This window comes from Schistocerca piceifrons, chromosome X (genome assembly GCF_021461385.2).
Source record: "Schistocerca piceifrons isolate TAMUIC-IGC-003096 chromosome X, iqSchPice1.1, whole genome shotgun sequence".
NCBI classification, from domain to species: domain Eukaryota; kingdom Metazoa; phylum Arthropoda; class Insecta; order Orthoptera; family Acrididae; genus Schistocerca; species Schistocerca piceifrons.
Genome location: NC_060149.1, coordinates 930,861,170 through 930,879,538, shown reverse-complemented (window position 1 = coordinate 930,879,538; position 18,369 = coordinate 930,861,170). Strand labels below are relative to the sequence as shown.

The 18,369-nt window shown below is 40.9% G+C and overlaps 1 protein-coding gene across 1 annotated transcript in view; it reads right to left on the bottom strand.

Moving 5' to 3' along the window:
* The window catches only part of LOC124721721 (xaa-Pro aminopeptidase 3-like), a 189,155-nt gene that overhangs the window by 70,940 nt on the left and 99,846 nt on the right, over positions 1-18,369 (bottom strand). The window contains exon 3 of the mRNA XM_047246815.1: positions 11,895-12,377. Within this exon, the coding sequence (XP_047102771.1) occupies positions 11,895-12,377 (483 nt within the window). The remainder of the gene's footprint in view (positions 1-11,894; positions 12,378-18,369) is intronic.

The following is an 18,369-nucleotide window of genomic DNA, read 5'->3' as shown; positions in this document are numbered from 1 at the left end:
ACAGGAAATGGTCACTTGAGTACGTGTCAGAGAGAATGGACCACTCAAGATGTTGGGCAAGCTGGGCAGTGCAGAAAAAGAGGTTCACATGGGACTAGGTGTTACTGGAGTCAGAAAGGAATGTGGATGGTCCCATGTTAAGGCATATGAGGTTAAGGTGACTGAGAAGGTCAGCCAAGAGGGCACCTCTCTGACAGGTTCGGACAAGTCCCAAAAGGGATGGTGGGCATTAAAGTCGCCGAGCTGCAGCAAGGGCTGAAGGAGTTACCCAATAAGCTGGAAGAAGTCTGCCCTGGTGACACCGAATGATGGGGGGATGTAAACGGTACAAAGGAAAAAGATCAAGTGGGGAAGGAAAAGGCGGACAGCAACAGGTTGAAGCCAGGTAGCCAGGGAGATAGGCCGACTATGAACATCATCCCAGATGAGAAGCATGACTCCCCCATGAAATGGGATGCCATCCTTGGGGGGAAGGTCAAAGTTAACAGGGAAGAAATGCGAGAGCTCAAGGCAGTCATGAGGACACAATTTTGTTTCCTGGAAGCAGAGAACAAGTAGACACTGCAATTCTAAGAGCAGCCTTAAGTCCTCTTTGTGGGACTTAATGCCACAAATGTTCCACTGGAGGAGAGTCATAATGAGGAAAGGGGAGGAGGGAAAAAATGAAGGCGTGTCAAATCAGCAGCTGCCTAGTGTCAGCCTTTGAAGACTCACTGCTACAGGGCACAGAGACTGGAGGATCCTGCTCCATGAGATCTCCTTCTCTTGGTCTCTGGAGTCCAGGGCAGAAAAACTGTTGGTGGTGCACAATGGCAACGCAGAGGTCGACTGGGCAAGAGTATCACGTGGCTACACCGTTGAAGAGGATCTCCGAGTTGGTGAAGGAGAAGACCGTTTGCCTTTGTTTGACTTCTTGGAGCCTTTCCGGTTGACAGAGGAAGACTCAGATGTTGGTTGGCTGGAGGGACGTAGGAAGTCTTTGTGGGAGTATTCCTTCCATCCTTTCCGGCCTGCCTGTTGTGAAGCAGGTGACTTTGCTTCATGACGCAAAAGTTTGGTGGCTTGTTGCATAGGTGGAGGAGGAAACGGGGATGTTACCATGACGCTGGGTGATTTCACAAGTGTAGTGCCAAATTTGAGGTCATATGTCTGAATGCCTGTGTCCTTCATGGAGTGACATGTAGCAAGAAAAGTACTGTAAGTGCTGGATGGTAGAATGCAGAGTTTCCAACTAGCCAACAACTTGTAAGTGACCGGGTAAGGTACTTCTTCCTTCACCTAGATCTCCTGGACAGCCTACTCATTGAGATAAATGGGACAATCTTGGGAGGAGGCAGCACAGTCACCATTGCAGTTGATACAGCAGGGAGAAAGAGGCATGCAATCGCCCTCATGAACATCCCGACCACAGGTTACACATTTGTCTGGGTGTCGACAGGACATTCAGGTGTGGTTGTAACGATGACACTGGTAGCAGCGCATTGGGTTCAGAATGTATGGACAGATTGTGATAACTCATAACCTGCTTTGATCTTTGAGAGAAGCACCACTCTATCAAAAGGTAGAAAAAGAGAGCATGCAGGCACTAAGGATGCATCTACCTTTTTCATCAGCTGATGGACTGCAATGACTCATTGATCAGAGAGGTACACTTGGATTTCTGCCTTGTTCAGACCATTGAGCAGCCTAATGTAAATAACACCATGGGAAGAATTCAGTGTTAGATGGGCCTCGACATGAACAGGACAGCCGTGGAGGAGTGAAAATGTAAGTAGTTATTGTGCTTAAGAATTAGAAGTAGTCTCCAAAAGCAAAGTGCCATTTCATAAATGGGAGCAGGATTTCACAGAGCCGGCAACTGCATCAACACCTTTCTGAATAAGAAACAGCTCAACTGTAGCAAAGAACTGAAACCACGAGGAACCATGGTGCTGCTGGGAGGATCTTTGAATTGTTAGCCTCATTCTGTTTATGTTTGGTAGACATTGACTGGGAAAAAGATGATTGGCTCATTGCAAAAAAATCCCCCATGATTGCCAGTGTCTCCGATGGTCGCCCCCCCTTCAGAAGGGGCGCACCCACCTTACGTGATTGTTTACACCTCAGTTCATGCCTCCTGAACACCTGACAGACGGAACAATCTGCAATTTGGGGAGGTAGCAGCACAGGCAATCACCCATCACTGGGCCTGGTCTGTACCCGGGGTACATGCGACCCCTACCTGTCAACCCAGGGCTGGGAATTATGCCTTACCTAGTCACCTGTTATGTGTCACTGGCCTTCAGGAGCACACAGGGAGGAAGAGAAAAAGAGGAACCCCAAATGACGAAGCAAAGGAAGAACAGGAAAAGGGTAACAAAGAAAGAAAAGAGGAACAAAAAACAGTGGAGAGACTGTTCTGATGTCAGGGTACTGATGATGCAGAATACATTCCCAGAAACACCCCAGACATTTTCCCAAAGGGAGGGGAAAAAGAATAGCAAGAGGATAGATATGCAGCACGGAAGGGAAACAATGCTGCATAGGCTGGGTACACATGGTAGCCAAGTATGAATCTGCCAAAGAGCGGTGAGCTCCCTGGGGCAAGGGGGAGGGGGGGGGGGGTATGACACATTACAAAAGGCCATTGGAGACAAAAATTCAAGAAAACATTCAAGATGATCAGGTTGGATGCAGGAATGGAAAAGAAAAATGAACCTTCAACATCGCAGCGCGTCGGCAATCATTGGTTAATATCTTAAAAAACCAGAAACCCGCCTTGATTGCGAAAAAGGCACCTAGTGTTAACCTAGGTTTCGGTGTAGATAACTACACCTTCTTCAGAAGCCATGGTGTTCTTTTAATCATTGACAAAGGTCTTCTTAGGCACTTGTGGGTTTATTGTTCTGAAGAAGGTGTAGTTATCTACGCCGGAATGTAGGTTAACACTAGGTGCATTTTTCGCAATCGAGGCGGGTTTCTGGTTTTTTAATATAAAAGAAAAATGAGATGCCATGGAATACTTCATAACAACAGGACAAGAAATGCTTGAAGTAAACAGAGATATATATACATCTCCAAAAGATGTGTGTTCACTAGTAAGAAGACTTCTGCAAGTCATTTATAGAAGCTACAGCTGCAAGTCAGCTTCATAAGTTTCATCAACTTCCAGAAGAAGCTTCCACAAGTTAGTGGGAAACACTTTTTTGTTTTTCTGCAATCACTTGTCATACCCAATTGCTGGAAGTTTTTCTCTAACCTGCAGAAGTTTTGTGTTTTGAATACCAGTAAAAACACATCATGTCACAAACTGAGGAGTACTTGTGGACCATTGAAAGAACACAACTGTTAATTCAGAAAGTGAAATCTTTGCTGTACTGTGGAGCACCAAACAAGTGGATTTTACATAACAGAGTTATAAGCCAAGGCACACTAAAATATATTGCAAAACACACACACACACACACACACACACACACACACAAACAACCAAAACAAAAATCACAAATTACAGGCCCCGTATCGAAAAGAAATTAATGAAGCATTTCTTAGAAACATTAATAGCTCTGAATCCATTTCTTCTCCCAAACATTTTTTTAACTCTTTGTTTTTCACCATGCTTCTTCTTTAATAATAGTAAAGCAGCAAAAGTTGCAGCTGCTCTGATTTTTAAGCATGATATTGTAAAGTTCCACTTGCCTATATGAAGCCTTCACGGGTTGTCAGCCAAGCAGCATTGTCGTCTCCTAGCAACGTTTTGATGGAATGCGTCTCCATCATCTTCAGGTAAACTGTCGGGATATCGTCAGTCGCAGGCTGATATCTCCGATGGGCCACTCTCCGCTTCCCGCCGCTGGCCAATCACGTGCCCGCGGAATCACCCAATGGGCCTGGAACAGCCGATGGTGGGGGGCAAGTGTGTGGGGGGTTTGTGTCCCGGCATCCGTCTCTGTTTGTGGGGTTCGTGTCCCAGCATCCGTCTCTGTTTGCTCTGTCCGTGGCCCTTGGTGGAACAGAACATTCTTCTCTGATTTTACTAATTGCAGGCTCCCAGGCTGTGCTGAGATGGTAGCCACTCTCGCAGTTGATTAGCTTGTTGTGTAACCATATTTCTATGAACTCTGTAATTACTGAGTCTCAAAATCCGTTTATACTGCATATTTTCTTTGTGTCCTCAAAATCGAAGGTGTGCTTCTCGTCAATACTATGTTCTGCCACACCAGATTTGTTGGTCTGACCCAAGCGTACATGCTTGATGTGTTCATTGCAGCGCTGAGATATGCAATGCTGTGTCTGTCCTACATATTGCATCCCACATTCGTATCCGATCTTGCACACACCAGGTGTCGTCAGACCTAGTGGATCCTTGGTTGAACCAAGAAGGTCTTTGATTTTTCCCACTAAGCGGTCTTCACTTTATGTTTCTTGAGAATTCTCGCGATCTTGGCCATTGGAGGACCAGCGCATTAGCAGTTTGTCCCTGCCATGTGACCAAACTACAAAAGTATCGTCAACTTACCTGTAGAAGGCTTTTGGCTTGTGTTTAGCAGTGTCCAGTGCTAGCTTTTCAAAGTGCTCCATGTATAGATCGGCTACGCCTGGTGCTAGGGGGGACCCCATAGCTACACCATCTATCTGTTCGTAGAACTTCCCACCACATTTGAAATAGGTGGTGGTTAGCACATGGCGAAAGAGCTTGATGATATCCTCCTCAAAATGTTCTTCAAGTAAAGCCAGGGAGTCTTCTATCGGTACTCGTGTGAATAAGGATGTCACATTGAAGCTGACTACTAGGTCTTCATTTTCCAGCCGCATGCCCTGTAGTACCTTCACAAACTCAGCCAAGTTTTTCACATGGTGTGGACTGTAACCCACCAAGGGTTTTAGCATCTGTGATAAATGCTTAGCAATACCATATGTCAGTGAGTTAATAGTGTTCAAAATAGGTCGTAATGGGATGCCTTCTTTGTGGACCTTTGGGTGGCCATAGAGACGTGGTGGTGCCAGTGCCCTCGGGTACAGCTTCCTGATGATATTCTTCTCTAGTCCAGAGTTGATAAGCATCTCAATGGACGTGCGAGTCACTGTGGTGGTGGGGTCCTTCCCTAGTTGTTTGTAGGCAGGATCCTGCAGGAGGGCATAGATTTTTTGCCAATAGTCTTCTGATCTAAGCAGCACTGTCGCGTCCCCTTTATCCGCTGTCAAGACCACTGTGTCCTGGTCCTCCCTGAGTGCCCATAGTACCTCGTGTTCTGCCGCCGAAATGTTATTCTTTGGTATCTTTGCTTTGTCTAGTACTTTGCAGACATCTCTTCTTACTTCTTCTGCAGCCTCTTCAGGTAGTCTCATTATGGCTTGCTCTAACCCATTTATGATGTCCTGTTTCAGCAGGGTCTCGGAACCGGGGTGAAGTTTAGGCCCTCAAACAGCACCTCATGTTGGCCCATCCAGTTCCTTATTTGTCAGATTAATGACAACCTTGTTGGGAGATGGTTTTTGTTTCTGTTGTCGGACTTCCAAAAGTCGAAGGAATTTCTTGCACTGCCTTTCGGTGGCTTTCTTTGTGGACCATTCACCATTGGCAAACATATTGCCTTCTATCCAGTGTGTTCTGGGAGACAGGAAGCCATTCGGAGTTGTAGAGAAAGCAGGATTCTAGCATTCTTGTTGAGTTCCAGTCTTGTGACCCTGCTGTGTTCTCATACTAGGGCCGTGCTCACCCATCGTAAGATGTGTCTCGTCCTGTTGGTATTGCCACAAGTTGGCAAACTTAGGCATCACTTCTTTATCCTGACATCGGAGTAAGAAGGCCAACCTGGTGAGCAGCTTCCCCTTCTTGCTCTGTAGCTTCTGCAGCATCTTGTAACTGTGATGTATATCATCCCCGTAAAGGTATGTCATATGTGAGTGCAGGCTTTCTCGGCAAATGTCATACATGAAGTCTTCACAGGTTGTCACAGCCAAGTAGCGTCATCGTCTTGTAGCAACGTTTCGACGGAATGCGTCTCCATCATCTTCAGGCAAATTGATATCTCAGCTGACAACCCGTGAAGACTTCATAAATGAAATTCGCTGAGAAAGCCTACACTCACATATTCCATTTGCGTGTTTCATCACATAACTCTAGTGGAAACACTTCTGGAAGTATCTGCAGCAAGTTGCTGGAATTAACTTGCCTAAGTGACTTGTAGAAGTAAATTTGTGCAAGCTTTTGTTCTAATGAAAAACACTTAAGCAAAAACACGCAGAAATTATTGGTGGAAGTTACTTGCTAGACACATACCTTCGATTAGGAGAGGAAAGAACATTAGTGGAAATTATATAAAAATAAGGAAAACATCTTGGTTGAGGCACATGTTGTGAAGAAATTGCCTGCATTGAATAGTACTCACAGGAAAGACTGCAGGGAAGCAATGGAGAAGAAGTACAAGGCTTGGAATATTGGAGGACATTGAAAATAGATGAAGTTACTAGCATATTAAGAAAGAGAGACAGAGCAAAAGAAAGTGGCACACATCCAGTTGAACCTGTCATAATACAGATATAGAAGAAAAAAAACATTTCTAGGAACCACTTCTTTACATTATACAACCAAGCTGGCGTCAACTGCTAATTCTCCACTCAATTTGCTTTTGTTATTCAGAATAAACTGTGGGAAACTTTACAAACTGATCTACATACTACAGTAGTTATTTCACTCTATGACTCGTGTGACTAAAGCATAATTATGTGTGTATGTTTTCACTGTAACCAACATGGAGTGTCGTGTCCCCTTGCAAGTAGCATAAGCACACTTCCTACAATGTATAATAATGCATTCCTTACTTTACAATTCCATTAGCCCCTTTCCCTCTCCAAACCCTCCAAATTGGAAGTTTTCCTTAAGAAACCAGCTGTAATCTTCAGTTAAGGGTTACTCATGAGTTTTAAAATGTCACAGAGGTTCAGCCTGGAAAACTATTCAAACACAATACTAGCAAGCTTCAGCAACAATATGAGCACATTCCAGGAAATTTTACAATTGAAGATGTGTAAAAAAGAGAAAAGAAAAAAAAACACAAGGAATCTGGTGCACTTTCCACCATTTTAGGCCTAGTTATGCTTATAGTGACGTGCAACCTTACTCACAGAATATCACTTTCTCCATACAACAAAAGGTTTCGATATGCAACTTATTTTTCCAAAGAACAGAACACCCCTGAATTTCAATGTATGTCAATAAAAGTAAATGTGCTTTTGGTATTAAATTGCTATTTGTGATTTAGTTACTGTTTTGGTGCACCTACCACAGAGTGCTAGCAGCCGAATGTTTGCTGGCCACAATATTCAAATGCCCATTGCTCCACTTGTATCATGGCAGGGTGAGAAAGTCAGCAGAGGGCTACTCCAGTGGTCACTTTGAAACCGCAATCATCATGCGCAGCTAGACTTGACGTGTGCTGATTGGCACTATGTTCTGCTTCCATTGCCCAGCTCTGCAGCCAATCAAAACAAGTAATCATTCATGAAGCAAGGATTTAAGCTCTCACTGAAGCAGTAGAAAGCAGTGACATCACCTGCCTGGAACTGATGATCATCACCACATATGCTGCCACTGCAGCTGTCATCGTCCAGTCCACCATTCACCACCACTCTTCTGACCACAACATCACACTATTGGGAATCAGACACTATCAGCCAGGCAGGTCTGGACTAGGACATCATTTCAGGGATTGCAGTAAAAAAATTTAACTTCAGATCACTCGTAACCATAAAAAAACAATGTATTCAAGATGAGCAGACTAGCAGTATTTCAGAACTTCCACAATATAGTCTAGCAAGTAATTTAATTCTTGGCAGTAGCAAAAATAGAGTTTTACGCCATCTAAGAATTACAGAAGAAGTGTGTATTTATTTGTTGTTTAATCTTGAAGACTCTCCAAGTACATTTAAGTTGCTTGTCCAAATAAACAGAATTGTGTGAATAAACAATTAATCAATTCAGTTGAGTATGTGTTTCTTGTGGTGGACATAAAAGTTACTGTAGCAGATATTCAGACATATTGTATTACACCTAGTGTTCCCTTAAAGAGGAGTAGCCCTATATAATATCTACATTTATCATAAATTAACTCTGTTTTCATGTTTGCTAACAACTATAATTAACCTCAAAAAGTTTTAGGAAACTCCTAATTTTTACCACAGGGTTTCTGTTGCCTTAATAGAAATCTCATTTTGTGTATTTTCTTCAATTCTTATAGGGAATTAGCAAGTTTATAGCTCAAGAGATTAAAAGATACACAGTGGGTTTAATTTAAAGTTATTTGTTCGTTGTCTTGTAATATATCACACCAGCTAAAATGCAGCCCCACTGTGAATGCTGCTCCTGAATCTGGAATGAGTTGGTTGACATTCATAAGCAGCTGGAAAACACCCTGGCTACTGTCAAACAAGAGGCAGCTGCTGCAAGTCGTCATGATGGAAGAGCTCGCAAGAATCAGATAACCATGGTACTGGTACCAAAAGTACCTAACGTACTACCTGCTCCTGTCTCCTCTGCAGAAAGTACAGGATCTGTCATTACTCGTCCACTTGACTGTGAGTGGCATTTCAATGGTAGAGCTAGGCATCCCGTACATGGTGGATGGGAACCAGGGAGAACTCAAGGTGTTGTACCTATCCCCCTAACTAACAAGTTTGAGGTGCAGTCTTTTTGAAGAAACCTGCTTTGTCTGGTGTCAAGAGGAGGCAAACCCAAAAAAGGGTAGGAGTCTATTAATGATTCGCACTTCAAACGTATGTTGAATGATGGTAGAAAGGGACCAAACGTATGTTGAATGACGGTAGAAAGGGACAGGAAAGGACACAATGTGCACTCAGTGTGTGCACCTGGGGCCCTCATTTAACATGTTGAAAAGGCTATTCTGGTACCCACTGAGGGAACAGGGTGCAACCAACTGCAGATTGTGATCCACATTGGAAACTGAGGGTAGCAAATAAAAAGCTGAAATGCTTAACTTTGTTTTCAAATGTTCCTTTACGAAGGAAAACCCACAAGAATCAATCCAATTTAATCCTCATACCACCGAAAAGATGAGTGAAACAAGCACTAGTGTCAGTGGTGTTGGGAAGCAGTTGAAATTATTAAAACTGAACAAAGCTCCAGGACCTGATGGAATCCCTATCAGATTCTATACTTGATTTGCAGCTGAGTTAGCCCCTATTCCAACTATAAACTATCGAAGATCCCTCAAACAAGAAACCAGGCCCAGTTCTTGGAAAAGAAGCACACGTCATACCTTTCTACAAGAAGGGTAGCAGACGTGACCCACAAAACTAACATCTGATATCCTTGAATCAATTTGTTGTAGAATCTTATAACAAATTCTTATCTCAAAAATAATTGAGGTATCTCGAACAGAATGACCTCCTCCATACCAAACGGCACGGATTCCGAAAACATGGATTATGTGAAATCCAACTCTCACTTTTCTCATATGATGTACTGAAAGCTTTAGATCAAGGCAAGCAGGAAGTTGCAGTATTTCTTGATTACCCAAAAGCATTTGACTCGGTACCAGACATATGCTTACTGTCAAAAGTACAATCATATGGGGTATAAGTGAAATTTGTGACTGGATTGAGAACTTTTTGATAGGGAGGACGCAACATGTTGTCTTGGATGGAGCATTCTCAATGCCCTTCTACATAAGCCTATGCTTCCTGAATTTTATCATTTTCATCACATACGATGTACCTTGGTGAAAGCAGTACATTCTTTGACTCGTAATGTAATGTGAGCACTTGGAATTTTGAGAGCTCCCCTCAATGACCAACATCTTTCTTGTAGTGCCTAAAAACTAAAGCCCCATTTGAGCTTGACACTGTGCTGTCTTAATGTTTTTAAAAAAACAACTTAATTCCAGGCAGAATGTACACTCTGATGATCCTTAGCTATAGAGTTCTCTTCCCCAAAACAAATCACCCTTCCAGAGCATAAATCTGTGATAAAAATGCGACCACTCCATGGGAGCAGGTAAACAGTTCATGAAATTACATATTTACCACCATAATATGAAAATCCATTCTTAAAAGTGAAAAGAAGCAATGCTTAAAATTGAGTTTATCATTTGATGAAATATCTGAAGACTACAATTTTAGTAATTGTGTGTGTGTGTGTGTGTGTGTGTGTGTGTTTTGTCTATTTTTGACAAAGACTTTGTTGGCCAAAAGCTAACTTTCCAATAGCCTTTTTTTTGTGCCTTTCTGCGACTCAGAATCTCCACTATATGCTGAGTAGCTACTATCCTTTTCCTTATATTGTTGTATAACACATAATTTTTCATACAATACATTTTCTATTTTCTACTCAAATGATTAAAAATGGATCTTTCAAATGTGCACAAAACTGTAGTAATGTAAGTCTCCTGCGTAAAAGAACCAATTAGTCTAAATAGTTGAAGAAACAAGGCTCACTTTTACACATTTCATATATTTTTGTGTGTAAATTTCAAATATTTTATTGATGCACAGAGATACAAGGGTTGGAACTTTAATAGTGGCAACTATCTATTTACAGCTTGTACAAAATAAAGACATGTTTCAAAGTTTTACTGGCCTTCAAAGTAGCCACCAACATTGTGTATAACCCATTGCCAGCGATGTGGAAGTCTTAAGATACTCTTAGTAGTGCCAGTTGTGTTGACAGTTCGAGCGGTGCAGTCTACTGCCCGACGAATTTGTAGCAGTTCTGAAGTGAATGCCGTGAAGTGTTTCCCTCAGTTTAGAAATTGAGTTGAACCCACAAGGGCTTTAGTCAGAGGAGTGCAGTAGGTGGTATAGTACTAAGCAGCCCCATCAGTCAAACAAACCAATATCAGCTTGCACTGTACGTGCTTGAGCATTGTCCTGTAAAATGATGGTCACGTCCTGTAGAAAGTGTCATCGCTTCTGTCTCTAAGCTGGTCACAGGTTGTGTTCCAAAAATGAACAGCACAGAGACACAAGTGATGACACTTTCTGCAGGACGTGGCCATCATTTTACAGGACAATGCTCAAACATGTACAGTGCAAGCTGTTATTGATTTATTTGACTGATGGGGCTGCTAAGTGCTATACCACCTACTGCACTCCCCTGACTTAAGACCTCATGAGTTCAACCCAATTTCTAAACTGAAGGAAACACTTCACGGCATTCACTTCAGAACTGCTAAAAATTCGTCGGGCAACAGACCACGCCGCTCGAACTATCAACACAACTGGCACTGCCAAGAGTATCCTACGACTTCCACATCACTGGCAACGCCGGTGACTACTTTGAAAGTCAGTAAAACTTTGAAACACCTATCTATTTTTTACGAGCTGTAAATAAGTAGTTGCCACTATTAAAGTTCCAACCCTCGTATTTCTCAAATTTCATCTAAAAACATGATCTACAGATTCAAACACAAATCGGATTGAAAAAGGAAGCTTCCACATGGAGCATAAGTGCAGTTAGGATAAGGATAGGGAAGGAAATCACCCAGACCATGTCCTCTTCAGAGAACGATAACAGTGGTTCGCTTAATCAATATAGAGAAACCATAGGAGACCTAAATATGGATGTCCATATGGAGATTTTAACCCCATTCCTACTGGATTGGAGTACAGGGCCTCAACCACTTCACTGCCTCTGCAATCTAGTGATTATCATTTTTGGCTAATGTGAAGGTTCTGGATTCAACGCCCAGTGACCACCTTGATTTTCAAAATTGCAACATAGGCTGCTGAAGTGATGTAATGTCAAAAGGCTGGCATTGGGCTGGAGAGCCACTATACCATCTTGCTTGGTCTAAATTTAAATAACCCTTTCAAATAACAAATATGGTGAAGAAATATGACGTTTACAAAGGTGTACTTCATTTTTGAATATATTTTCTTAGCATCTATATAGTTACCTTATTCCACTTTCCACTGAGATAGTCGCGCATCACTTTATGCAGGTTTGGCTGCACAGGTTGAATATATTCATACCACAGATAAAATGAACTTGTTCCTTTGGCATAGGATTGAAGAAATGTTCCAAGATCTCTTATATGTAATGCCTCATCTACACCAAAAAATGAAGGAGCTGCATCAATTCCAGTGCGAGGCCCATCCCAGAGTTCGGCTTGTGGGTCCTTATTTCTTAGAAACAACACAGACCTGGACTTCCCAGAATGAGATGACATCACTAAGGCACATTCAGGTTCCAAACATCCAGTCAAATACAGAAAATCTGAGTTCTGTCGGAATGGATATGGAATTTTCTCAGTCATGAATATTTTTGTGGCTGATGGTATAACAATGACATGATTCAGGTTTGGTTCATATCTCAGTATGCTGGACAGCAACTTCTGACGGCGTTCTTGAAATTCCTGTATACAGAGGCCAGGAAGTACCTGAAAGAGAAAAGAAGTATGTGACATAAAATGAGTAAATATACAAGGGTGTTATTTAAAGGTGTTATTTAAAGCCTGATACACAAAAAAGGTAATCCACTGTCAATCATAGGTACATAAACTGATGTAGTATGCCTCATGGTGGTGAATATACTGAACTGATAAAGAGAGAAGACCGCCATTGTACTGAAAACATTTAGTTGTTCAGTAGTATGATTGGAGAAAGGGCTCAAGTGGTATGCAACACTGAAATGTAGCAATAAATCCCACTTGCTACAGTCCCACTCCTAAAATAAACAATTTTTTTCCTTTTCTGATAACTTTTCTACACTTAAGGCACAAGCCACAAGCACAGACAATTGCTAATTATTATGCAGGATTTTGATAAACATTATTATTTGAGTTATAATTTTCAGACCACTGATGATAACAGTTGTGATGTGACATGTCGAGTCTAGGGAATAACGTGTTCCACTACTAACCACTTGGGCCAATGAATGATAACACTCCACAGTATACTTAGTTTTGGAAGAAACATTTTATTTAAAGAAGTATTCACAATTTTAGAGTCATGTTAACCACATGCACTTTTATATTTGACCCCACTACTAATTATTTGTTTTAATGCTGACTTACTTTGTATGAAAGCCCTCATTCCCATCTTTGAAAGAACAGTTTTGTAGTCCCCATTTCTCACATTCCAGAAGTGGACAGCTTTACTAAAATAACAAGTTGGTTTTGAAATATTCCAATCAGAAAATTAAGTTTCCTGAAATTTCTTGGCAGGCCTTGGAAATCCCAACAACTGGTATAACTTTCCGCTCATAGACAATACCTATCATTTTTCTCATTTTTAGATTATACAGCTTATAGTTAAACCAAATTACTTCATTATCTTATGTGTATATATACTAACAATTTTTCCCATATTTATATTATTATTACTGAAGGTGTAATTGTTGTGTATTTTACCATTTATCTGCCCTACACCCATTTTTATACAGACATCACACACAAAGCCAGAGTCCATCGGCAGCTAACACTCAAATATTGCAATTACAATTTTACATTGAATACAGATACTATAGAAGTAGGTGATTTGCAGTCAGTTAGTCAATCATTTCTTTAACTATGGATGGGCACTTCTTAAATTTTGGTAGGCTACTAAGAGCCCAACCTGCAGAATTAGATTACCAAAGTTCCAATATAATCATGCAATTTGATCACCGTAAATGTGTTTAAAGATATAAAATTGAATGAAGTGGAAAATAAACTCACATGTGTTGTGAGCAATCATTTCACAATTGTTTAGAGCATGTAGTACTCATCAGGAGAAGTAAGGTGACGAAGAAAATCTATGAGACTTATGAGGCACAAAACAAGTTAATAACCTTACAGCATGCTTTGATGGGGAAAATCTGTAGAGTTATCACTTGTGTGAATATGCTACATTGGTAATAAATCAAAACAGGCATGCTGTTATTGACAAAGAAAATTACCACATAGAATAACTTGCACAGTTCAAGTTACATAAAGTCTTTCAGACTCTATCCTTATACTTTAACAAATTCCTGGACTAATAATGTGAAGTGTACAGTGGTACAGTGAAATATCTGTGAAATACATCAGGTGTAACTGTTTCACATAGTCCAGCATCCATTTTTCTAAGTGTTTCATAGCATTATAAATCAAAATTGTTTGATTTACTATACTCTGAACATTCTGACATGACACATACAATACCAAATTCCTTCAAAGAGAAGAATTTTTCCTGTCGCACAATCAAGAAACAGACTTCACAGTCTGAATGTAAAGATTTTAAGTTAGGATTAAATGTGACAGGAATATCAATTGAAATACACAAATAATTGTAGCAAGGCATTTAATTTATATTTCTCAAGTATTTTTGGCGCTTACTATGCTTAAATATGCACCACATGAACTTTATCCCGTTGAACACATGTAAACTAAATTTAGCATGATAGGTAACGCCTTGGTAAATGGATATGGAGAATACACACAGTAAAGATCTGGCTTGCTCCTCAGCCCTGGATACTTGCATTAGTGCAAATAGGTAGAATATTTTGCCATTGTTATATCCTCTCTTGAAGGAGCCATAAATATTCTAAAGGTCAAGGCCAAGATGGGAGTTGATGACTGGCCCAATTACACAATAGTTCTACAGGAACAAATAAAACCATAATCCTGGCCATGGGTGTTGAACAACATGTGTTGACACGTATACTCATCACATACGATAAGTACCATCTTACTCAAAGACTGTCATCTTGTATCCAAGATTGATTATGATTTATAGTCTGAACTGCAAACAGCCATGGGTCACACATGACATAACCCAAAGGTACAATGGGCACAGAGTTCTGTGTTTAAATATGCACATGGTCCACCAGATACTGCCCCTTGCCTGTTACCACGTGAAGCGTTCAGACTGTGACATTTAATATAATGTTTGACTATTGCTTGTGTTACAGTTTTCTCTCTTTCAATATTCACTTTGGATTGATGTTCTATGCTTATGGCAAACTTGGTGTTTTTCAGACTGTTTCTATCCAGCCATTCACTAAGTGAATTTTGTTGTTACTAACCACTTAAAACTACCATTTGTTCTACCAGTCACAGTGTCACCATGTGCTGCACAATACTGAACTTTTGTTACCTACACCAAATAAGATATTAAGTGACACTGAGGATGTTACTCATCTTGCAATGGTGGATCCTGAGTTTTTGAAGTTGTGAAAATTGCAGATGGCACTGCAACACCAAGAAAAGCAGCAACAGAAGAAGAAACTATAACAGCAACTCATCCGCCTGCTCCAACAACAAAAACAACAGCAGCAGCAGCCAACACTAGTACCAAAAGCTACATCACTTCTTCCTCAACCATTCACTCGCTTTCATGAAAGAAGCAAAAATCTCTTTGATACCTGTTGTGAGGCAAGTCAGATATTGGACAGAACTTGTCAGAGTGCTCCATTTTTGCCTTTCTATAAAAAATTGTACAAAATGTTCTTTTATAAACCTGGAGACATACCAGTTCAGCGGGTTCCCACATATGCAGCACACTAAGTGGATGGTGGTGACATAAAATAACCAATCGATCCCATTGCATGGCCAAACAATGGTCTCAACTTAGTATGAGAATGCAGCCAGACAAATAACATTTAAAACAGTGAATTTCTGTATGGGTACTAACATTTTCAGACTGGATCCAGTCAAGATTTTTGGCTTCAAGATTGAAGACCAAGTTAATCTGGCCTCTAACGCAATCCCGCACAAGGAACTCAGTTCATTATGTGCATAGAGTAAACAGATTTTTGGACCCACCTTCAGGTGTACTGTGAATTTTAAGGTGCACATTTCGTTAAAACGATCAGCAGTACCCAAGTTCTGTAGAGTACATCCAGTGCCATTCCCTATATGCAAACAAGTTAAGATACAACTTGACAGGCTGCAAAGCTTAAGGGTAATATCTACTGTATTTTCAAGTCACTGGACAGCACTGTCGGTAATCATTAAGGCGGCAAATTGAGCAAATAGGTTATGCAGTAATTTCCATTGTGGTAAATGCTCAGTCACATGTGGTTGTATCCGATTCCTAGGTCAAATGAATGAGGCACCTTGTTTTCAAAAATGCATGTAGCTGATGCATATTTGTAGTTTCCTGTTGAGGAAACAAAATGGATCCTAGTTATTAATATGCCTTTATGCAAGTTTATATACAACAGATTATGTTCGTAGTCCCAAGTTCTCCCACAATTTTTCAGAGGTATCTTGAACACTTTATAAAATGCATGACACACAAATGCTGACTTTATTTATACTTCATTCCAATTAGTTTTGGTCATAAACCATGTTCACAGCTATTGAAAAGTTAATCTGCAGCCAATGTTACATAGCAGTATTTACAAGCCAATAACTGCCTTAACGAGATGTATCTCAAACATTTAATTCAAGGCATCTCAAATCGTCTAAACTATATGGATAAAAAAGGGTTACCCGTAAGGAATGTGACTTTTGAAGTGTCCCTTTTTCTGTTCTCGTAAGTTGACAGTGCTAAATGTCGCACGGTCTCCACCTATTTTCTCTGTGGCTAGTAATGGAGGGCTTCATGACAGAATAGCAGGTTGTCACAGTGAAATCTTATTATAATGTGGTGAATGTTGTGGCAGAGAATGTTTGCAAACTCCATGGAATGCTTGGGCAATGTAATGCACCAAATAACTCGACTGTGATTGGACTGATTGCTAATTTTGAGAAAACCGGTTCAGTTGTGGGTATTAACTCTTGAGGCACCCTCATGTTAGTTGTACTGCAGAAAACATCACCATCATGAATGATGATGATGATGATGATGATGCAAGTCTGGTAAAACTTTACAGTGACATTCACAACAGTTGGATATTCTCAGAACCAGCAAGCAATGAATTCTGAAAGAAGATCTGACCTTTAATCTAATAAACTTCTACTGACACAAGAACTGAAGCCAAATGATCTCTACATCTACATCTACATCCATACTCCGCAAGCCACCTGGTGGTGTGTGGCGAAGGGTACCTTGAGTACCTCTATCGGTTCCCCCTTCTATTCCAGTCTCGCATTCCTCGTGGAAAGAAAGATTGTTGGTATACCTCTGTGTGGACTCTAATCTCTCTGATTTTATCCTCATGGTCTCTTCGCGAGATATACGTAGGAGGGAGCAATATACTGTTTGACTCCTCGGTGAAGGTATGTTCTCAAAACTTCAACAAAAGCCTGTACCAAGCTACAGAGCGTCTCTCTTGCAGAGTCTTCCACTGGAGTTTATCAATCATCTCCATAACGCTTTTGCGATTACTAAATGATCCTGTAACGAAGCGCGCTGCTCTCTGTTGGATCTTCTCTATCTCCTCTATCAACCCCATCTGGCACTGATCCCACACTGGTGAGCAGTATTCAAGCAGTGGGCGAAAAGTGTACTGTAACCTACTTCCTTTGTTTTCGGACTGCATTTCCTTAGGATTCTTCCAATGAATCTCAGTCTGGCATCTGCTTTACCGACCATTAATTTTATATGGCCATTCCCTTTTAAATCACTCCTAATGCCTACTCCCAGATAATTTATGGAATTAACTGCTTCCAGTTGCTGACCTGCTATATTGTAGCTAAATGATAAAGGATCTTTCTTTCTATGTATTCACAGCACATTACACTTGTCTACATTGAGATTCAATTGCCATTCCCTGCACCATGCGTCAATTCGTTGCAGATCCTCCTGCATTTCAGTACGATTTTCCATTGCTACAACCTTTCGATATACTACAGCATCATCCGCAGAAGCCTCGGTAAAATTCCGATGTTATCCACAAGGTCATTTATATATATTGTGAATAGCAATGGTCTTACGACACTCACCTGTGGCACACCTGAAATCACTCTTACTTCGGAAGACTTCTCTCCATTGAGGATGACATGCTGCGTTCTGTTATCTAGGAGCTCTTCAATCCAATCACACAATTGGTCTGATAGTCCATATGCTCTTACTTCATTCATTAAACGACTGTGGGGAACTGTATCAAATGCCTTGTGGAAGTCAAGAAACACGGCATCTACCTGGGAACCCGTGTCTATGGCCCTCTGAGTCTCATGGACAAATAGTGTGAGCTAGGTTTCACACGATTGCCTTTTTCGAAACCCATGCTGATTCCTACAGAGTAGACTTCTAGTCTCCAGATGATGATGAAAAGTGCTGATCATATGCTCACTGGATCCTTGTGAGATAAAGAGCACACAATGATTTCATCAAGAAATACAATGTTCACTGACAAGGCACAGTTTCTGTAGAATTGCTTCAAGAACAAGCAAAATTGAAGTATTTGGGTGCAGGACATTTACACTAAAAACATAACTGGATTTACTTCTTCAAGGATAGTGCCTGTGATGCATTAACAGTGGGCAACGAATGCCATGCTAATACATAAAGAGAGCTTTATTG